This window comes from Scyliorhinus canicula, chromosome 21 (genome assembly GCF_902713615.1).
Source record: "Scyliorhinus canicula chromosome 21, sScyCan1.1, whole genome shotgun sequence".
Taxonomy (NCBI): Eukaryota; Metazoa; Chordata; class Chondrichthyes; order Carcharhiniformes; family Scyliorhinidae; genus Scyliorhinus; species Scyliorhinus canicula.
This window is the reverse complement of record NC_052166.1, coordinates 41,969,286-41,993,015: the sequence shown is the minus strand read 5'-3', so window position 1 is coordinate 41,993,015 and position 23,730 is coordinate 41,969,286. Positions and strand designations below refer to the sequence as shown.

The 23,730-nt window shown below is 42.8% G+C and overlaps 1 protein-coding gene across 6 annotated transcripts in view; it reads left to right on the top strand.

The window, feature by feature from the left end:
• mrrf (mitochondrial ribosome recycling factor) overlaps nucleotides 1-23,730 on the top strand; it is a 76,494-nt gene that overhangs the window by 11,473 nt on the left and 41,291 nt on the right. For 5 of the 6 annotated variants that reach the window (XM_038781561.1, XM_038781560.1, XM_038781557.1 and 2 more), the window contains exons 2-4: nucleotides 17,085-17,296; nucleotides 18,036-18,191; nucleotides 21,454-21,572. In XM_038781561.1, the coding sequence (XP_038637489.1) occupies nucleotides 17,113-17,296; nucleotides 18,036-18,191; nucleotides 21,454-21,572 (459 nt within the window). In that variant the 5' untranslated portion in view covers nucleotides 17,085-17,112. Of the gene's footprint in view, nucleotides 1-17,084; nucleotides 17,297-18,005; nucleotides 18,192-21,453; nucleotides 21,573-23,730 lie in introns of those variants that run through there. The other variant, XM_038781562.1, reaches the window with a different exon arrangement.

Genomic DNA, 23,730 nt, shown 5'->3' with positions numbered 1-23,730 from the left:
TTTTAGCATCCTTTAGCGGCTTATTGTTTTTTACTTTCTTTATCTTCTCCTCTCTCCCCCTCCACTCTCCTGTCCTTCATCAATCTGAATTATTCTTTTTTCTTTTGAAAAAAAAAAGGGGAAGAGAAAAAATAAACCTTTACCAAACTTCCTTAAATCTTCTTTCTTTCTCCTCTGCATTCATCCAGAGCTCCCCTTGGACCAGGCTTCAGCCTTCATTCTTCCTCCTAGGTGGGAGCCATCCGATGTGGGACACCCCACTTACATCGTGCCCTGGTCTCGGGCCTGCCTCTTCGTAGCTCCGCTCCCGCTGCCCTGGCCCTGACGCCCCGGTGGGCCCAGCGCCTCAACCCCCGCTGCCCGACACCCGCGCGAGGCTCTTCGCCGGCTTTTAAACCGGCCCCGCTGGCTGCTCGCGACGGCGATGCGTTAAAACTCGGGAAATCCCCGAAAACGCCGCGACTCGTGGTGGGAGCTCTTCTTGCTTCCGCCGCCCTGCTCGCCCACGCCACCGGAAGTCTCCTGGAATCCACTTTTACCAACTGTCGGATCTACGGGACCCACGACGACCGGTGTTTGTGACCCATTCTGGCCAACCTGAACAATCCAAGTCGGCCGACCTTCGCGAGACACCACTATTGCTTACCTGTAATGCGGCAGGTGATCCTGCTTGATCCTCACAATCTCACTTGCTTCATCATTCAATGTTATATTTCTGCTAAGGACTTCAGCTGAAGAGTTAAGTTCTCGCTGCATCCTTTGAAAAAGATCAAGAGGTTTGTCCTCGAACGCGCCATGCTTAGTCTTCAAATGCCTTTGAAGTTTTGAGGTTTTTAAACTTCCATTTGCCAGTACTTCCCTGCATATAATACGCATGGGCTTCGCATTCTGATTTGAATTGGCACAATTAAAGCCATACCTCAAAAAATTATCTATATTCTGCTTTGTTCCTGATTTCAGTTACTTCTTAATTGTTTGTTCACCAGAGGCCCTGAAGCTCTGGATACAGCTCACACCAGCACTGCTTTGTCCTGCCGTGGACTCTCCTGAGAAAGTGTCTCCAGCAGATTCAATTGCAATATCCTGGCTGGTTTGTATCTCGATCTTTCACATTTAAAGGCTGGTCGTGGTTGAAACTTTATTTCCAATACCTGACTTTTCCAGGTTTATGATTTTGTGCTGCTGAAAATTAAAACAATTTCAGTTGAATATACGCAACCATACATTAACATATAAACGTGTTTTCAATATATTCCCAGGTCTTTGGAAAATAAGTATAGAAAAAAGTACAATCTTATTTTTACTTTACAAATATGACTTTAGACGAGATGAAGTAACTTGTCAAACACATACAATGTCACAATATTTCTTACTGGTTCCACTGCATTGCGCTATCCAAACATCCAAGTTATATCCTTCTCCATTCTCATCAAAATCACTTAATTCCTGGTTTCCAGAGAATGGCGACACAAAATGATGACTGTAGGTTTCTTCCTTATTGACTCTATCCGAATAATTTATGATTTTGAACATTTCATCAAAACTCCAATTTTTCTGCTCTCTATGAACAACTCCAGCTGCTCCAAATAACTAAGTACCTCAACTCTGATACCATTCTAGCAAATCTCTTCTGCATCCTTACTAAAGCTTTGACATTGAGCTGGATTCTCTATTGCCCAATGCCGGTAGCGGGTTCCCCGATCTAGAGAATGGAGCATCGGCCAAAAAGCGGGATTGGAACCCGTTTCAATGCTCCAGTCCCCCTCTAGCATCAGCAGCGAGCCACATGTCCAGCGCTAGCGGGAAGATGCAGATCGGTCATTTTCACCAATTTGCATCTGATTAACGGCCTGAAAGCCCAATTCTCCAGCGCCGCCCCTCAGCCAGGAGTCATGCGGGTGTGAATTGGTGCAAATATTTACCAGCGGGCCCGGGCCGATGGCAGTTGAGAGGGAGCAAGGAAGTAAGCAAACATTTCAAACCTTTCAGGCTTGCTGGGCGATGTTTGCTTGGACCTCAGCGGGTAGCGGGTAACGACCTGGCAGCAACTGCGTCGACTTGGGGTGTCCCCCTTGGCATTAGGGTCCCTGGCTGAGACCCCTATTGCTGCACAAATTCATTTAAACCCACCCCCTAACTGCAACCTTCAGGCTCCCGGCTGTTGAGACTCCTCACAGTTTTCTGCAAATGCTCTGAGGGCTTCTGGTCATGTGGAAACCCACCCATTTGAAAATCCTCATATCCCAACAGTGCAAAGCACTGTGCCACCGTGCTGCCCTTGAAGCATAAATCGGTTGCAAATCAGTAAAACTTTTATGTCTTATAACTTAAATTTTAAACAGTTAGTCGTCAATTAATATAGGTTTCCTGATGCAACATTGGGTTATGAAATAGCACATATCTATACTAACTGCAACTTAAAAATTGAAAGTACTCACTAGTACAAACTGATGAGCATTTTTATGAAGATTGAAAGACCCAAGTCAGGTTCCTGTAGCAGCATTTTGTTGTCAAAATTCTAATGTGCTGTCTCAGAATGCTAGGCCCTGTGCTCAAGACTGATTTCTGACAGGGAAAGAATGAGTTTGTGAGCCCATAATCCTAGACACATCCCGAAACCCAAATTGAGTGTGTTGGGAGAGCACTGCCTGCAGACCAGCTGCTTAGCCTCTGATTCGCAGAATGGTGAAATGGCAGAGGATAGATATGAAAAAGTAAAATAAAGTATCGATTGATGATTAATCCTTTACAGCTTTGTTCAGAAACAATAGATAATACATGCAAATAAAACCCATGCATCCTTTGTTCAAAAAGAATGAAATGATGAAATGATATTTATTTCTGGAATTTAAGAAGCTCAGTCTTGTTCTGCTAATGCAAGATATAGGTTCGGATGGAGCAAAGGATCTGCTTATTATGATGCATTTCACTTGATGTTGTCCATCAATGACTTCAATCATGGCACTAATGCACTAACCTGCACCTGTATTATTAATGTTTTCCAGAGTGAGGTGAGCTGAATTTATTTTCTATTAAACTGGACTTCAAAAGATAAAAGGAAAACAAACCCACTTTGTTTCTAATTCTGTGGGGTTGGCAGTGTCTGTACTAAGTGCGGCTGCACTCTTGTGCAAGTGTATTTTGCAGCCAAACTCTGTGGTTTAGCTCTTAGAGCTGTTGGCTGAGTATTTGAATTCAATGTAAATGTAATACTTCACACTTTTCATGCTTTAAGTCATTTTAAATTGTTCTTTCTCTCCGCTCCCACTCTAGTACTGTTTTAAATGGTAAGAATTGTATTCTACACAAAGTCCAAAGTTGGATATGCAATTTACACAGGTCAACCAACTGTGGAGGACACCATTTAGAGTGAACTGTCGTGCTTGCAAACACATGCAGTTCCAGTCAAGTTGGTGTATAGCATTCAAAAGTGATAATTGTGGCTGATTTTCTTTGTTTTCAGCTCAGTGGTACTTTCAATCAATTATAAAACCCTTAAATCTGCAATCTTAGCAGTTCTGATATGTAATTTGGGGTCTTCCGGTCTATGGAATTGAAAAACAAGGATTTCACCTTTGAACCAATTACTTTTGAAGGCTTGAATGGACTATCGAGCAATTCCAGGCCTAAGAGGTCCATAAAATAGAATTGTTGCTTGACCAGCCTAGTAGTGAGCTCCAGAGTAAGTTGCTTGGTGTATGGGTAGTGTCTGCATATATGGAGATCTGATTGAGATCATTTATTGTGGCTATAAACTGTAGCCCTGGTCATCTGAAAGCCATCCATTCTGTTTCAAAGGTTTAGTTGTAGCACAGGGGTGGGCAAACTACGGCCCGCGGGCCGCATGCGGCCCGCCAAAGGTATTTCTGCGGCCCACCAAGTCATTTAAAAAAAAAAAAAATTTCTTTTTAAAAAATTTTTTTTTTTTAAAAAAAAAAAAATTTTTTTTTAAGGTTAATGGGGGGGGCTATTGGGTTACTTACTGGTATAGGGTGGATACGTTGACTTGAGTAGGGTGATCATTGCTCGGCACAACGTCGAGGGCCGAAGGGCCTGTTCTGTGCTGTACTGTTCTATGTTCTATATGAGGCGCCCAGAATCATAACCGGGTGAAGTAATTATTTTACTTAATATACAATGCGGCCCTTTGTGAATTGTGAATTTCTGAATGTGGCCCTTGCACGGAAAAGTTTGCCCACCCCTGTTGTAGCACGTTAAGCTCAGTTACAATGTTGTGGCTTCAAGTTCCAGCACAGAAAGAGAGTGCTGTCTTTTGGCGGGAATGCGCTGTAGGTGAAAATTTCTTTAATTATTCACGGGATGTGAGCGCTGTTAGCTGTTGCTCATCCCTAATTACCCCCTTGAAACTGGCTTGATGGGCCATTTAAGAGTCAACCACATTGGTGTGGGTCTGGAGTCATCCCCACTGTGCCACAATCTCTTCTTTAATTTCAAAGTTAGACCATGCGTGCCTATTTAGAGAAAATTAAAAGATTCCATGAAATTTAAAGCAGAGCAAGGTGCCCTCCCAATGTCTTGGCCAACATTCAACTCTCAACCAATCCGAAATAATCTTTCTTTATGGGACTTTGCTGTGCCTGAATTAGCTGCCATGTTTGCCGACATGGGCATGAAATGAAATGAAAATCGCTTATTGCCACAAGTAGGCTTCAATGAAGTTACTGTGAAAAGCCCCTAGTCTCCACATTCCGGCACCTGTTCGGGGAGGCTGGTACGGGAATTGAACTGTGCTCTGGCCTGCCTAGGTCTGCTTTAAAAGCCAGTGATTTAGCCCAGTGTGCTAAACCAGCCCCTGACTACGCTTCAAAAGTAATTTGCCAGTTGGACATGACCAATGCTATATAAATATTGAAAATGAAAAAAAATGAAAATCGCTTATTGTCACGAGTAGCCTTCAATGAAGATACTGTGAAAAGCCCCTAGTCGCCACATTCCGGCGCCTGTCCAGGGAGGCTAGTACAGGAATCGAACCGTGCTGCTGGCCTGCTTGGTCTGCTTTAAAAGCCAGCGATTTAGCCCAGTGAGCTAAACCAGCCCCTAAATGAATGAAAATCGCTTATTGTCACAAGTAGGCTTCAAATTAAGTTACTGTGAAAAGCCCCTAGTCGCCACATTCCGGCGCCTGTTTGGGGAGGCTGGTACGGGAATTGAACCATGCTGCAGGCCTGCCCTGGTCTGCTTTCAAAGCCAGCGATTTAGCCGTGTGCTAAACCAGCCCCGTCAATAGGCTGTCAATGGCAATGGCAAAACCATTGACTGCTACATTGTAAAAGCTCAGTAACTATTAGGACAATGGGTATTAATGTGCTAGAGAACTTTAGAATGTAGGCTGGAGCCCCTGATTACAGAGGAGTATGCTTTCCAGTTGCAGTCTTTCAGTTGTCGTGGATTTCTGATGTCAAAATGTGTTAAGACCTGTGAGGCGTTGAAAGTACTGAACTCGCTCTACTGGAAAAGTTTCCAATGGGAAAGTGAATAAATGTCTCTCATATTAAACCTGAGATGAGTCTCTTCCTAAATATAGCACAGATGGGGTTATTGGCTAGATATCCCTTTTTTTTATTTGTTCATGGGACATGGGCATCGCAGGCATTTATCACCCATCCCTAATTGCCCTTGAGGGAGTTAGCATTGCTGTGGGTCTGGGGTCACATGTAGGCCAGACAAGGTAAAGATGACAGATTTCATTCCCTAAAGAACATTAGTGAACCAGATGGGTTTTTTGACAATCGTTTCATGGTCATCATTAGACTTTTAATTCCAGATTTTTATTGAATTCAAATATCACCATCTGCAGTGGCAGGATTTCAACCTGGGTCCCCAGAGCATTACTCTGTATCTCTGGTTTACTAGTGCAGTGACCACTGCGCCGTCACCTCCCTTCAGTAGCCTTGAAAGATACTGTGATAGTACAGTGGTTAGCACTATTGCCTCACAGCGCCAGGGTCACAGGTCCGATTCCGGCTTGGGTCACTGTGCGGAGTCTGCACGTTCTCCTTGTGTCTGTGTGGGTTTCCTCTGGGTGTTCAGGTTTCCTCCCACAAGTCCTGAAAGATGTACTTCTTAGGTGAATTGAGCATAATATAGGAAGAATGATCCAATCTTAATAGAATCATTAATCCCTACAGTGCAGAAGGAGGCCTTTCCTGCAGGTCTGTACCGAACCTCTGAAAGAGCACCCTTTCCAGAATAACTCACCCACCATATCCCCAGAATTCCATTTGACCAGCACATCTCTGGACACTAAGGGGAAATTTAGCATGGCCAATCCACCTAACCTACGCATCTTTGGACTTAGTTGTTTGTAAAATAGCTTATAGAACTGAATTAGTGTCTCGGCTGTGGAGTGGTGGTGCCAAAGACAAATATATCTGGTCTGTAAACATGGATCCTTGGGTGTTACCAAGGAGAAAACATACTGCATGAGGTATTACTGAACTGAAGACGTGCCCTTTTCGTGCACTTCATTCAGCCCTATGGTAACACCGAAAGGGATTCCCATCCTCTCAACTTTGTAAACTGTAACCTGTCCTGTAAGATCAATAAGAAGAACTTCAGAAAAATGTGTTGGCCAATTGTTTCTTTTCAACAATCAGGCAACATGTAGAGGGATGAAAAGTACACAGGATGTTCAAAGAAATGGTCATTGTCAATTCACAGTCCTTCAAAACACTAACAACAGCAGCCTTGCTTTAAGTGATAGACCAAAGCTGACTAGGCTAATTTTTCTGTAATGCATGCCATCTGAACTACAATTCAGTGTGGAACCTCATTTCCCTAATTATGCCTTTTGAACAAGGCAAAATGTTTATGCCCATGCCAGCCTCTTTGTCTCCCAGAAGTGTCGGGCAATAAAGGTGTGATAAGTTTGGTTCCAATTTTGCTCTCCATACTTGCTGCCAGTGCGTCTGGGGAAAGTTAAGGCTAGGATGTATAATATGTATTGTTTCTGGATACACATTCAGCTGTTGTCCTCTTCAGTACAGTGAAGTAATTTAGTGGTTTATGAGACATACAAGTAACCAATCACAAGGATGTGCATAATGCATTATCCACTCTTCTATTAACCATTTAACTAATCCATAGTTTTACTCATAGAAACACAATTTATTCCAATCTAGATACCAAGATCATGCTTGGAAGTGCTTTGAAATACTTTATTGAAGTAAGTACTCCAGGACTTTTGCAGTACCAGGCATTGTTTGACTTATTCTAAAGCAAGCAACAACAACTTACATTTACATGGCACTGTAACATAATAAACCATTCACAGGAGCATTAAAACCTGCCGTTTTGGTCAGGCAGAGTTCACGTGACACAGTTCTCAATTCTGTTGACACAGGGTGGAAAAATGTGAATTTGTAACACAATGAGTTTTCCCTCACAGCCACAACATTGCCAGGTGGTGACTAGAACCTAGAACCTTTTCCCAGGAATAGTGAGAGACCGTTTGCAAATTAATCACTGTGGGCCGCTCTCTCAATTTGGGAAGAGTAGAGTGATGATACCTTTTGGGGAGAAAAAATTGTGAATTACAGAAGGAGACTTGAGAAATGTTTTAAAAATCTGCTGGAAGAAATCATCTAACCCCGTCAGAGGCATAGTATTTTTACAACTGTGCCTAATTGTACAGTTGGAAGAATACTGATTACATATTGGGGAACAAAATTACAAAGCTATATTCATCAGTCAAGCCACCTCTCATGCATTCACTCACAGGAGGAAATTGCACAGTAATGTTAGAAGGAGAGATGTAAAAGAGCTACTTCCAAAATTGGATTACTGCACAAATTCTAATTGTTAATGACTAGAATAATGAATAAGTTACAAACAATAATGGTGGCTGCCTTTGAGAATCTAGTTTCAGGAAGAAAGGGTTAAACATGCAGCTGCACGAATTCAGTAATTACAGATTTCATTGGGAATTAAGATTGTTAATGAGCCTTAAATCCTTAATGCTGATGTCCCACAATTGTGCCATTCTTCTCTTGTTTTGGGGTTTTACTTAAAAATACTTTTACACAACCTCTGTGTTCAGCAGTAATATTAAAAGTCCAACGATATTGAAGGTAGAACGACAAAAATAGTTAGAAAAGTACATGAGATGATTTGAATAAACCATTATGAATAAAGGGAAGAAAACATTAAAATGTGCATCTCATTTGTTTCTGAAGCACTCTATACATGATTGCTTCTGTATTTGAAGACATTTAGAAAGGTTTTTCAGGTAAAACTTTGCATGTAATTTTGTACATTATAGTAAGTTAAAATCAGGTTGCAAAGGTTAAAAGGAAGCTTCTATTGATTGGGGAGTGATCTGTGTGAGATGCTTTTATTCAAATGTGTTAATTTCAAATTTGAAGTAGCTCTTCAAGGCAGATTTTGTTTTGTTGGCATTATTGCTTATCTAGGCCCAGATTCTTGCTACTGGTTGGGTGCACAGCACCTGACCGTTGAAAATGGCTGCACGAATGTTGGATTTTCACTCCGGGGGGGGGGGGGGGGGGGGGGGGGGGTTTGAATTAGAAGTCCTGAGAAGAACAGCGAGGATACCAATTGAGGAGGCGGGTTGTGTCCAAAGTTTAAAAATAAAGATTAAAGCATGACACATCCCTCCAGCCCTCATGCTCCACATGCCACCTCACACCCCCTCTAATCTCTTACAGCTCCATGCCAACCTATGCCAGCCACCCCCTCATGGCCCTCTATGTCATTCCACCCACTCACTTAGCATTCGATAGCCACTATGCCAATCTATAGCCCCTATATCAACAGTGCCAACATACAAACCCATGCCCCTACCCACCATTCTTTGCCCTTTCGCCTGCCATGCCAACTCACCTACTTTCCACTGTGGCAGACCTCAGGACCCATCCAGATATGAGACAAAATAAAGTTAAATAAAATAATGTTCAAAGTGTCTATTGTAGATTCACTATATTAAAAAAAACTTATAAATTAAAATCCAATTCCCACATTCAGATTCCTTCAACAAAATAAAGCCTTCTTTAAAACAAATATTTCAATCAGGTGCACAGTGGCTTATAACAGCTAGCATTGGAATTCATAGTCCCACATCAAAAAATCTCTAACCACTTGTCGCAGTCAATCAAGCTGCAAAATAGCAGACATCCTATTGTGATCATAATGATTGTGAAATCCTTTTGTCAACAGACCGTGAAATAGCAAACAATCATTTTTTTCTTACCCCAGACATTTATTGTGAAAGATTTAAAGGGCAGGACATTAAAATGCCTTGATAGTTCCTTTGACATCTCCCTTTGACAGTTTATTTTGGTAGGTATGTTGACATTCCAATGAACTTGACAGTAATGAGTTTATAGAACATACGGTGCAGAAGGAGGCCATTCGGCTCATCGAGTCTGCACCGACCCACTTTAAGCCCTCACTTCCACACTATCCCCGTAACCCAATAACCCCATCTAACCTTTTTTGGTTAAGGGCAATTTAGCATGTCCAATCCATCTAACCTGCACGTCTTTGGACTGTGGGAGGACACCAGAACACCCGGAGGAAACCCACTCAGAAACGGGCAGGCTCTGCACGTTCCCAGCGGGGAATCGAACCTGGGACCCTGGTGCTGTGAAGCCACTGTGCTAACCACTGTGCAACCGTGCTGCCCATTGTTGTTTTATGCACATTTATGCTACTTTTAACAATTTAGAAGTGCTCCACCTACCATAAAAAGTATTTGACCCCCCCCCCCAAAGGTATCCTGTGACCAGATCCAAAGGATACCTAACTTCTCCAAAGGGGTAACCTGGCTATCCAAACAAATCCACAAGCCTGTTCTCATCTGGTCTAATCTACACACTGGGTTTCACTCTCCTGGCCTACCAGATTTCCACTTTCAGTGGAGGCAGCTGATTTAAATGGCCAGCTGCCTCAGTAAACCATACCCACTCTAAAACCTTCCATTGTGAAAATCTGGGCCATTCTGTTTAAACCCATTAACTGCAATAGCACTTCATCTACTGGCATATGTTTTCCCACATTCTGAGTGCCTGAATTCACGTATGATGCTGAGGGGTGTGAGTATAAGTTGGCTTATTTTTCCTAGAAGAGTCACCCAAGATCACTGTTGAGCAGCTTCTAGTAACCAGATCCAGAACAGTCTATACCTGGGAGATGGTTATTTGATTAGGCTTATCCAGTTGAACTGTAGCGATACCTTTTCACCAGATTCCCAGTCCAGTTATATGTTTGTCCCATGTTGCTTTAATTAATATTAATTATTAGTGCAGTGTATGTGCTGAACATTTGATATCTTGGAGAGTATTGTGAGTCAGTAGCACATCAAGGGTTCATATGATGCCAAACTAGATAACAGGAAGCAGAACCCATGGGTCTGGATTCTCCGTTATTGGGACTATGTCCTTACGCCGGCATCTAAACTGTGGACTTTTAAGCCAGAAAAACTGGCGTGAAATGACCACATATTCCTAGCCCTGCAGGGGCTAGCAAAGCCCCAGCGTAGATCTAGCAGCTTTTGCTACGGATATGGGCCCCCATCTTCTGGGTCCAGCGGCCGCGCCATACTCCATGGAGGACTCGGACTACAGAGCTGAACTGAAAATAAACCCCCCGATCGGCCGCGCCCTCGACCCTCACCGCCCACACAAACATTGCATAAGGCCCGCCCTCCAATCGGTCGGCCCACGAACAGGGCGTCCGCGGACTGAGTCCGCTGCCGCCTCGCTAGTTTCCCGAACCGGCAGGACTACATTAGCTCCACGCCATTGGGACTTCGGCCATTGGGGGTGGAGTGGGCCTCCAGCAATGGCCACAGGTAGGTGCTCCGAATACGCAGCTTTTCGGGGCCAGGAGAGTCGGGGAACCATCGCTGATCACGATTCCGTTCGGGAAAATGGATTTTCCACCCCTGCGCCAGCCGGGATTTGGGTGCGGAGAATCCAACCCATGGTATCTGATCTTTTGAGACAGAGACATAGGGTGGAATTCTCCGGCCATGTTTGCCGGGCGACCGGAGAATTCCGCCTGAGGTCAATGGATTTTTCCATTGTTGGCGTCTCACCGTGGCATTGTTTTGGCGGGCAGGGCGAAAGAATCCAGCCCATAGTGGATGTTTGTAATTGCAGTCACAGGTTTGGTTGAAGGAGCTGGGCATTTGGTCAGGCTTCTTACTTACACTGTCATTGTCAGGGTGTCTCTTCTGGTGAATGCATTCTGAAAGTTTCATTACCAATAAGTCACTAGGAATTTGATGTGAGTTTAGAGCTGTTTATGAATTATCTCTCTTGACCTAATATGAACTCAGAGTGGTTTGCTCCCAGTTTGCCTGCTGCAGTTTGAATACACCAAAAAGAACAAACTTCGGAACCATCTTGCCAAACTATTCATAGTCCTGAAGTGATAAAGGTGGCCCATACAATTCCTGGAATGTTCCACATCCACCAAAAACAAGCAGTCTCTTTTAAGAAAAACAGAGTTAATGGTGGGATTTTCACCCCACCAGCAACATGTTTTCCAATGACTGAGGTAGCTCTGCATTGGCAAGCGGCATTTTCCGGTCCCGCTGGTGTCTACGGCATTTTGTGTGGCTCGCCCGTCCCGCCTTCTGGGCAAGCCACCACAGGGGGTGACCAGGGGCGGGACAGGCTGGAAAATCCAGCCAAACGTTTCAGGTCAAATCCTGCTTGCTTCAACAAAACTCTGTTTCCCTCCCCATTGATGCTGCCTGACCTGCTGACTATCCCAGCATTTTAATTTTATTTCAGATTTCAAGCATCTTCAGTATTTTCCTATTGTAGGCAAGCATCTAGTAAGAATGAGTTGACATATATCCTACGGCCAGAATTCTCCGTTGGGATTCTCTGGTCCCCACCCATGGGTTTCCAGATGGTGTGGGGTGACCCGAATGGGAATTCCCATTGACAGTGGCGGGAACAGGGAATCCCGTCCCTAGCGAATGGCATGGCGCCTCCCACTGCTAGGAGAAACGCGGATGGGAGATTGGAGAATCCCACCCCATATTTTCTTTTCCTGAATTTTTTTTAATGATAAATCACTGGTTTGTTTGTAAAGCTTGTGTTCAAAGCAGAGCTGTTGGTATTATTTATTTATTTCGGTTAACCACAAGCCTTTCCCTTATATCGATCAAATGACCACGCAACCAGTTAGTTAGTTCAAAAGATGGTTTATTTACATACACAAGAGTTATCTCAACATGCAAACACAATGTCTACTATGAGTTAAACTACACCTATCAGCTACAATAACCTGTACTTCAGGGTGTCTGGCACTGTGCAAATGGATAAAGGCCTTTATCTGGATTTCACTTGGCTGGTTCGAAGAAAGTGGCTCTGTCTCTGCTGGGCTCATCCGTCAGGTAGCGATCGTTGGGCTTGAACTTAGCTGGTTGTTCCTGCTGCAATTGAATGGCAAAGGCCGGATCCAAGAGAGACAGAACACATGGCTGCGCTCTTTGGGGCGGTCCTTAACCTTGGACCCAATAGTTCGACAGGGCTCTGATCACTCTCTTCGATTTCGGCCAATAAAGGGGCGGGTGCCTTGGTAGCTGGGCGTGTCCTTAGCGGTCATTGACCTTGGCAGTTGTGCTTTCTGGGTAAGGGGAGTAGCACCGATCAGTCTGTGGCTGTACTGGTTGCTTGATTGGAGTCCTATTGTCCTGGGAAAATGGGTCATTGAAATGTAAACGAGCGGGGGTTTTGGTCAGGTCTGTTTACCTGTGTTTTAGATACACATAGGTTGCGTATCTGTCTGAGTCCTGGGTTGGCCATAATTCCCATGGCCCTTTGCAGGTGGCCATCTTAGATGGCTACAGAGCCAAGTCTCTCCTCTAAACTGTAATATGGGTGGCAGTCCAGATGATTGGCATAACTATTAACAAAAGAGAATAATATGTACAAAGAAATACACATTAAACATTTCACTCTACACTTCCATTTGTGTTATCAAAATTGAATGACCCCTAAGAAGATAATGCTATTCACGATTTTCCTCCGAAGCCCGATTCTACATCCCATCGGGAAAATGCTTCAGACATAGCAGGATGGAAAATTCAGCCCTTCATCTTTCCAAGCATTTTTAAGATGTTGCTACAATGCATCAATTATTTCAATCATTTGATTTCTCCAGTCTTTGATACTTATCTATCAGATAATGGGATGGAAGGATAATAGTTCATCATTTAGAAAACATTTTCACTTAAAAACATCTTGTCTGTTTCATTCACTCCTTCACTACTCCGATAGAATTCAAAGAACAAGCTGATGCTGTGAAGCTGAAATCAGCTCGATGTTGATTCATGATCGCCAACCAGGTTTCTCTCACCGCTGTTTACCTTATGTGCTTTCTGCTTGCCCGCTTTGCAATATCCTGCTTCCTCCATCCCTGAAAATATCAGGCATGCTCCTGTTTGTCCATTTACATTTCTCAATTCTGCCTCCTGCTAGTAAAAACACTGGCTCTTTGAACCCCACCATTGACATCGCATTAAAGGTCAAAAGTCACACCTGAGATCAGGGAGTGCTGCATACGACTAGATAGAGGGGATCTCAACCCTCCTTGTTTTGGAGTCAGCTGAGATTTTAACTTGAGACTTGCACTACAAATATGACAGGAAGAGCCGACATCGAAGGATCAAAAAGCGACGTCGCTATGAACGCTTGGCCGCCACAAGTGGTAACTTTTCTGACACCTTCTGCTTAAAACCCAAAAGGTCAGAAGGATCGTGAGGCTCCGCATTCACAGTCTGTATTCATACTGAAAATCAAGATCAAGCGAGCTTTTGCCCTTCTGCTCCACGGGAGGTTTCTGTCCTCCCTGCGTTACGGTGTGACAGGTGTACCGCCCCAGTCAAACTCCCCACCTGCCACTGTCCAAGGAGCGGGTCGTGCCCGGGCGCTTCCGACCAGAAGCGAGAGCTCCTCAGGGCCCGCCTCACCGGGTAAGTGAAAAAACAATAAGAGTAGTGGTATTTCAACGGCGGCCGGAGCCTCCCACTTATTCTACACCTCCCATGTCTCTTCACAGTGCCAGACAAATATGACTGCAGCCTTGTTTCACTGTTACCAGGAAATGCAATGCTTTGAATATAAATGCTTCGGGAGTCATTACAAAACAATAATCTATTTGCGTGGAGGGGAGGGGTTCAGATGTCCTCATCAAACCACATGTGAGCTGAACTGGCTCAGCATTGGAACTCCAAAATACAATTGCTGGTACAAAATCATCACTTCTGGTTTTCTAATGGCTTTAGTTTTGTTGGAAGGTTTTATAATTTGAGGTTTGTTTTTCTGTCCTCTATGCCTTTTGTGCACCCCGATGTTAAAAGATACGAAAAGTATCACGGGCTGGATTCTCCGAGCCTCCGCGCTGAAATCGCGATCGGCGGGGGGCGCAGAAAGAGCGTTTACGCTGAAATCCGGATCGACTCCGAACCAGCGATTCTCCAGTCCGTGAATCGCTCGGGAGTCTCTTGCACGCGAACCACGCAGCATGGGTAGGGGGTCATTGACCGAGGCCCCCCCCCCCACCTGCAATTCTCCGAGGAAATCTGGACGAGTTCCCAACGGCGTGGTTCTAACCACCTATCGGCTGTTAGGAACGGCCGGTGGCGGCTGCGGACTCAGTCCGCGGCCGCCCGGGGGGGGGGATCGATCACCGGAGGTGGGCCTCATCGACGGCCAGGGGGGCAATCGGGTGTCACGGACCTATGGGCACGTGCTATCTCGGTAGGGGGGAGGGATGAGGGGGGCCTATATTTCTGGTGCCGCTCCGTGGTCCAAGTCCGCCATGTCCAATAGGGTGGCCGCCACTGTGCGCGTGCACGGACTCCTGACCAGAAGTGTGGGGCCCAGTATCCGCAGCTAGAGCTGCGAGAAGCACTCCGGGGCCCTGCTAGCCCCCTTCAGGTAGGAGAATCGCTCAACACTTTCTTGAGGAAAGTCCAGAGTGATTCAACGCTGGCGTGAGGATATAGCCCCATTATTGGAGAATACCGCCCCACAATTCTGACTTGCTTAACACGTGTACTGGAATTTATCATTCAATTCTTTAACTTGTCTGCAATAGATGCAGTAAATTCAGTAGATTCTGCCTTAGGTGCATGTAATTTTAGACAGTGGCAGCGTTCCTAGCTGTTGAATAACCATTAAATTTAAAGTCCCGATTATAACTATTTAAAATAAATTTAGCGAACCCAATTCATTTCTTCCAATTAAGGGGCAATTTAGCGTGGTCAATCCACCTAGCCTGCACATCTTTGGGTTGTGGGGGCAAAACCCACGCAAACACAGGGAGAATGTGCAAACTCCACACAGACAGTGACCCGGATCCGGGATCGAACCTGGGACCTCAGCACCGTGAGGCAGCAGTGCTACTCATTGCGCCACTGTGCTACTCCGCCCCCCCCCCCCCCATTATAAATTTTATTAACAACTTTCTCAGGTTAGCATTAACACAATTAGTGAATACACACTTGAAATAATTGATTGAGATTCTCTCTGAGTTAATTTGGCTGGCTGAAGAGGGAATAGTTTGTGATACATTGTTTGTTCCCATACCGGCCTCCCCGAACAGGCGCTGGAATGTGGCGACTAAGGGCTTTTCACAGTAACTTCATTTGAAGCCTACTTGTGACAATAAGCGATATTATTGAGTCTGAATGTATAATTTTCTATATCCTCTGAATAATCAGGATGCTCACAGAGTCGAATAAGTAACAAATCAGGAACACTCAGCTGAGATTTTAGTACTACTGACTGATGTTGACAATTAATACTGTGAAATGTGTGCACTGAGCCAGTGTAATTTATCCTTCTGTAACAAGGTGACTAAGACTTAAAGTGTTATTGATATTCAGTCTATTTTAGGATAGTGGGTGATATGTTAAGTTTAAACCTGTTGTTTGATCTGTGGGACGTGCATTCAAATCCAGTCCAGGCATGCAGATAAAATGATTCCCTGTTAAAAAGGTCGTACATAAAATGAGTTCGGGCCACTGAACCCAGTTCCTAACGGGAATAAATGTAAAGCACAGAGCTGGCCGAAATAGAGCACAAATTAGCCGTCTCATTCAGAGGCCACTGGGATGATTTGTGTGAAAATTGGAAACATTCACACCCCTGTAGCAGGGCTTACTGTTGTGAAAATTGATTTAAGGTGCATTGATGGGATAGGGCGGTGTTAACTTTATTCTGCACCTGGTTTGTGTTATACCTGAACGAGAAAGTGGTTCAATGAGTGTTAAGAGTGGAAAGATTTCTATTTTCCAGCACTGGCATCGGCCAACATGATCAGAATTAAATTCAACCAGAAAATTGAATAGAATGTGGCACAGTAGTTAGCACTGGGACTACGACGCTGAGGACCCGGGTTCAAATCCCAGCCCTGGGTCACTGTCCATGTGGAGTTTGCATGTTCTCCCCATGTCTGTGTGGGTTTCACCCCCACAACCCAAAGATGTGCAGGTTGGGTGGATTGGCCACGCTAAAATTGCCCCTCAATTGGAGGAAAAATAATATTAATTGGGTACTCTAAATTCAAAAAAAATTACTGGAGTCTAATACAAATTTTTCAGATTTGCAGGATATTTCCCACCTTCAGTATCTTCCCTCTCCCGATAACAGCCATGCACCAAACTTTGATAGATGGATTTTAAAGCCTGGACTAGGCACCAGGCTGGTGTTAAACTCAGTTTAAATACTCAGTGTAATAATTATTTGGCAGTACTTTTCTGAGGCAGTATGTCATTGAACACTACATTGAGTTTGAATCAGCTATATTGGGCCACGTGTAAAAATCCTTAATGAGAAAAAGCTGGAATAAAATTACTTGTTTTGAATGTTGGAAGATGTTGAAGGAAAAGTCTGCCTTGTAATATTGGGAATAGGTAGGTGGCTTACTGACAGAGGCCTGGGAAAACTAAAGCATGTGAGGAAAATGAAAATTTAAACGATGTTAACAAGCTGCTGAAAACTTCTCTTCCCTGCATCGGTCTTACTGAGTCTTTTTGAACTTTTCCTCAACCCTGAAAATGCCTTTCTGCTATACTTTAGGTAACAATTAAAAGCAGTTTCCTGCGCAATGTCGATTGTGCTGAGACAGATGTACCAGCTTAGAGCCACGGTGTACAAATTCCGACCGCTTCTCATGCGATCAGCAGTGGAGAGCCGGGTAGGACCTGCAGCTGTGTTCCTGGACAACTGCAAGCAGTGTGGGGCCCTACATGTATCCCTGAGCCGACCACTTGCGACCAAAAAGACCAAAGGTAACCACCTTACTTTTCCCTTTTTTATAATATATAATATGTAGAAATGGAAAACAGTGTACATTTAGTTTTTGAAATCATTTGCCTTTGTAATCATGATTGATACTTTTATAGAAAGTCATCTGGTTCAATTTACTTTTTGGTTTTTTGTAATTCAGCCAGTAATGGTTGAAAAATTGGTTCAAAATGTAATCTTATTTTGGGCTTGAAATCTTATCATCTGAGAACTTACTTTGTGGATGCAAGTGTGTGCAGTATCCATTTCTAAATTCATATCCTTTCTAGGCTATAGGATGGAATTGTTTACAAGGTCTTTCCAAGTGATTGCTAAAAATATCTGTTGGTTACACAGCCAGCAAGATGCAAATACAACCACGAGAATGTAATTCTAAGGCGGTTATCAAATCTGAACATTTGCCCAGATGAGCTTTTAATGAAGATTTTAATAAAATATTTGAAAATGAGCATCATTTGTACTGTATGTAATCAGCAAACCAGAACACATCCTATTTAATTTGGTGTACAAAATGTAGAGTTAATTACTGAATTATTCCAGTCCAAACAGAAAATGACCCTGCCCCAATATTACCTGCTGTGTCAGGTAAACCTTTGTAAATTCAAATGATTTTGGCTACTTACAGATGAGCACCCAATGGCAAGTTACTGTGCGCTGAATTTACATTAGCTTTAAGTTTATTTATACCTGCAGTATAATGTACCTGAACTGCTGCTGTTCTAGTGAAATCTAAAGGACAACCAGGACCACGAGTGAACATCAATGCTGCTTTAGTGGAGGATATTATTAACCTCAATGAATTGAAACAGGAGATGTTGGAAATCATAGAGAGTCTCAAAAATGATTATGGGAAGAATCTAAATATAAGAACCTCACCAGGTAAGCTTGATGGATATAAAGTGTATTTTAAAATATTAATTATTGATCCTACTCTTAAAAACATAACCCGCAGAATTCTCTGGCTGTTGCAATTCACTTTTCCTGCCGGAACGCACCCTCACCCATGATTTTCCTGGCGGCGTGGGTTGACTTCAGTGGGAATCCTATTCACCAGCGGCGGGAGCATAGAATCCCGCCGCCACCGAACGGCACGCTTCTGAGAAACAAATGGTTCGGGGACTGGAAAATCTAGGGGGCGGGATTCTCCATCCCGCCTCTGGCCAATGTGGTATCCCATTGTGGGCTACCCCACACCGTTGGGAAGTCCCCGGGCGTGGGTGCACTGCCGACCCAACGGAGAACCCTGAGAGCGGAGAATCCAGTCCTGGGGCTTTAGAAATAATACATGTTTAATTGTTCCGTGCATGTGGGCTTATTCATGCTGGGTTTCTGGCTGGAACTGATTTCTTCATATAGCGTGAACCTTTCAGTGTCACTGTGCATGCACTATTACAGGTCACCCAGAATTTTGCTTTTGCCACTCACCACTTCCTACATAACATTAACTAGCACATTTTTTAAAAAATGGCACACATGCAGCCATGAATAGTCCACATAACATGTGGAATATTGAAATGAAATGAAATGAAAATTGCTTATTGTCACGAGTAGGCTTCAATGAAGTTACTGTGAAAAGCCCCTAGTCACCACATTCCGGCGCCTGTCTGGGGAGGCTGGTACGGGAATCGAACCGTGCTGCTGGCCTGCTTAGTCTGCTTTAAAAGCCAACGATTTAGCCGAGTGAGCTAAACCAGCCCCTTATATTAAGCTGCTTTTGGCTTCTGTGGTCAAAGCGGCTATCAATCAGTCCATTACAATTGTTCAGAATGTCTCTTCTCATCCAAATCGCACAGTCATAATAGACAACAGTAAATTGACCTCCATTTTACGTATTTTTATTCATTATCCAACAAGCAGATTTGGCTCCCCACAATTTATCCGATACCTAAATTGCTGCTCATGTAATCATTTATTTTGTTTGGCAAAATTGACCTTCATTTTCACTGCTGTGTATTTGTGAGACTGTTCGTTTGGTGGTGTGACATATTTTCATAGCCAAGCGCCTGAATTAAGTGTTCCTGGGTTGGCTGAAATCTGCCCCAGGTTAAATTTCATTATATTCTTGGTTTGAGTTCTAGAAACTAAAAAGTCAAGATGAGTGATTAGGCAAACTTTATATTTAAAAGATCTGTATGTGGTGAAATGTTTTATTTGAAATTTACGCAGGACATTTAATGCTAAATTATTTTTACTTCTATACCAATTTAAAAGAAAATCCAGATACCAGTTTAAGAAAGCAAACGGCGGCACTTATCCCACATTCAAACTTCCCAATTTTTGATATTCCACACTTTACTATAAAATGCAACCGAGCTTTGTATGCTACATTATACTTTGGTCACTTTGTACGACCTTCCAGAGACCCTTTCTACCATGGTCTTGACCAGGAAGAATCCATTTTTGCTAATAGCTTCCTGAAAATGCTTTTTGTAGGAGACACATGTCAAAACTGTCTAACAGAAGTGTTTGCAGATGGTTTTCTAGATATGCTGACAGGTAACAGCATCCTAAGGCAGAAAAAGTAATAAATGCGTTCCAAATATCGAGCAAGTTATGAGGTTTCTAGTTCTATTATTGAAGGAGTTCTTTTTTTGCCTTAGCTGATTAAGTGTTGACATGAAACTTCCAAATACAAAAATACCGATTATAGTTGTCTACAAAATTTCAGAGAACGAGCTGCCAGTAGTAAAATTGACATTTCTTTCAATGTTGCTGCCAACAAGTGCATCAGAGACTGTGGCTTGTGAATACGAGGAGAAAAATATCACACATCACGCAACATGCTGAGGCATCATTCAGTATTGCCTTGCTTATTTTAACAGATAAAATAGAAATTTGTATACTTGACATGTTAACTGCCTTACAGTATGGTAAATAATACACTATTCAACATATTGTACAGTTATATTAGCTGTATGTGAGTTTACTGTAAAATAGGAAAATAGAGAGAGCCAGAATGTGAATGGATACTGGCTGAAATGCTGAGCCCTTGATTTATTTGTATTGGAACAGTTTTAAGATACCAAAATTCTTGTGGCATCAAATATAAGGTCCTATATCTGGAGTCACGTGACTGTCTATGTTTACTATAAATAAAAAGGATCAAAATTGTTATTGTAATGATAAAATAATTGTTAATTATACTTTATTTATAATCAGAATTGAATTTCTGAAACTCTTGTCGACTTATACTATTAAACCAAAAGTTATTTCAGTCATGTCCATAAGGGAGCTGTTAACTCAGGTCAATTTACAGAAAATATTCACCTTCTTTTACATCATGAGGACTATTAATATAAATCAAGGAAAACGTTCTAACAAATAAAACCATAAAGATTTCATATTACAAGATCAAACACCCGCATGAAGTACTTCCTCACTTAGATTTAACAGATATTGTCCTATTATCCGATGAGATTCTCTAATATACTTACTTGAAGAAGCCAATTGATCAGTGATTATTATATATCTGACTCATTTTCACAAAGAAACCAGAAACAGTACCATGCTTCTATTGTGGTGGATACTTCGGTGTGAAGTTTTGGTATTTACAGGGTTATATCAAGGTTATATCAATGATTCATGTTGACAGCAGCCCAGAAGGCACAATTATTCAGCAGCTTGAAACTTTCTTGTATTTTAAAATAAACTTACTTCTGATCATAAGAAAGAAAACAGCAAAAGTGTAGAATTAGCAGTTTTGGGTTTCCATAATTTTCTGCTTATTTCCAAAATAGCTGCTTTGTGGTTTAAGAACAAAAAATGTGTCATAAGCAGCCAGTGAGCTATAGCATGCCACCCGTCATCAATTGCATTTGATATATAATTTTAACTGTGTATTGCTGCTAGGCAAATTGTTAAGAGAAAAAATTGAACTGAATTTCTATAATTTACAGGAGATTGTGTCTCAGGACCTATGTTCTATGACCTATAAGTAGGATAAAAGTATGGGAAATTGCAGTGGATTATGGGAGCAATTCTAAATTGAATACAGGGAAGACCATTTGTGATCTATGAAGATTCAATTTAAACAAATACTTCTATTACTACAGAAATGTTATCTAAAAATGCTCCAATTTACATTTACTTGATCTTGTTTATTAAATATTGTCACCATGTGCTGGAATCATATTTTCTTTAGGTGCTTTGGACCATATAACAGTTACCACTAACAATGGGAAATTTCCATTAAATCATCTGGGACAAATCTCCCTGAAGTCACCTCAACTCATCTTGGTAAATATGATGAGTTTTCCTGAGGTAAGTAAATGTGTAAAATATGCATATGTTTATGTTCTCTGTTAGTGTGATATTTGTGGTTGTAATTAGTGGCATGTGCCTATTTAACCTTTACTTGGTATATAGCTAAGTATCGGTCAAGGAAAAACAACATCATTGTGCGTACAGCACTATTCAGTTAAGAAATTGCATTTCCATGTTTAAATGTTGCAGCCCTTTTGTTATAGCCTACGCAAGGAGGAAGAATAAAACATATATTTAAAATAATATAAAATTATGAATTCCAGTTAAGTGCAACCCTAGAGTACAGTAAAGTTCTGCCATTCGCAGGGGGTTACGTTCCCACAAAAACACGCAAACGACAAATGTACTTTACATTGGGAGTCAATTAGATAGGTTCCAGCCATCCTAAAATCTGACATAGGCAAAGGATCAAAGGTAATAAAAGTTATGGAATATACTGGAGAAATTGTTTAATAAAAACAATAAAACAAGAGCAATGTGCGATACTCAGGGAGCCCAGTAGTAATAGCTTTGTTGAGAATTCGGAGGCAGTTTCGACAGCACTTCGGGTTGAGGGCAGGGTCAAGGGAAATTCCAATTCGGGTGGACCATAGATTTGAGCCAGGGAAGTGGGATAGAAATTTTTGGAGGGAGAGGAGAAAGGAATTAGGACACTAAAAAAAATTGTTTCTTGGGGGTGGTTTTGCAGGATTGAAGGAAGTATGGGTTGGAGCAGGGGGAAATACGTAGATACGTGCAGTTTCGAGACTTTGCCAGAAAGGAGATACAGAGCTTCCCAGTAGAGTCGGCTTCCACATTGTTGGAGGGAGGAGGTGTTGACAACAGGGGGACTGGAGAAGGGGGTAGTATCGGCAGTTTACGGGGCTATTTTGAAGGAGGAGAAGGCACTGCTAGAAGGGATCAAAGCAAAGTGGGAGGAAGAGTTGGGAGAGGGTATGGAGGAGGGGTTCTGTTGTGAGGTGCTCCGGAGGGTGAATGCCTCCACCTCGTGTGCGAGGTTGTGGCTGATGCAGCTGAAGGTGGTGTATAGAGCGCACCTTAGGGCAAGGATGAGCCGGCTCTTTGAGGGGGTAGAAGTGAACATTGCTAATAGGCCCTGTAAACCACGTTCATATGTTTTGGTCCTATCCAAAACTGGAGGATTACTGGAAGGAAGTGTTCAGGATAATCTCCAAACTGGTGCACGTGAAACTGGACCCAGGTCCTCGGGAGGCATATTCGGCATATTGGACCAGCCGGGGTTGGAAACGGGTGCGGAGGCAGATGTTGTAGCCTTCGTCTCGTTGATCGGCTAAAGGCGGATCCTGTTAGGGTGGAGATCAACCTCTCCACCCTGTGCCCTGGCGTGGGGACCTGCTGGAATTCTTGATGCTTGAAAAAGTCAAATTTGAACTGAGGGGAAGGATGGAGGGATTCTACAATTCATGGGCGTTATTCATTATGCACTTTTGAGAATTGGATCACATCGAACATTAGGGGGGGTTGGGGGCTGGATGGGTTGGGGGGAGGGGTTGGGGGGAGGGGGACTGTATGTGTTAATGGTGACTATGGGTTATTCCTGATTCCTCTTTGCCATTTGTTTATGTTAACATGCGGGCTAATGTTTGGTGGGAGGATGGGATCGTTGTTATGGATATGGGGATTGACATTACATTCGTTACTGATTATTGTTGTATGTAAATTTGGGAGAAAATGTGAAAAAGGAGGCGAATTTAAAAAATATAAAAGAAAAACAAGAACAATGTAAAATTTGTCTCACTTGCAGTGCTTTACTTGAGAATGGAGGTGGGTTGTGATCAGGAATCAAATCAGGGCACCAATAAACACCCACCTGCAAACAACTGCAGAAGACACACTTTCTACTGTAGGAAATGTGCCATGGACATCTTCAGTTTTTTAAAAGAACTTAATTTAGGTGTTTTTTCTTCTTTTCAGCATTTTGTAAAGTTGACTTCTATTTTGACTTATGTTTAAGTCCCTGGATAGGTGAACATTTGGGACTGTAATGGATGATCTGGTGTACAAGGATCTTTGCACGGTAAAACACATTTGTGAGAGGAAGCCGTGAATGGCTGGACCTTACTGAGAGTACTAAGCATAAGAGTCATCAGAATCTTGATTTTTAATAGTCTTATGAAAATCGTTTATAAACAGA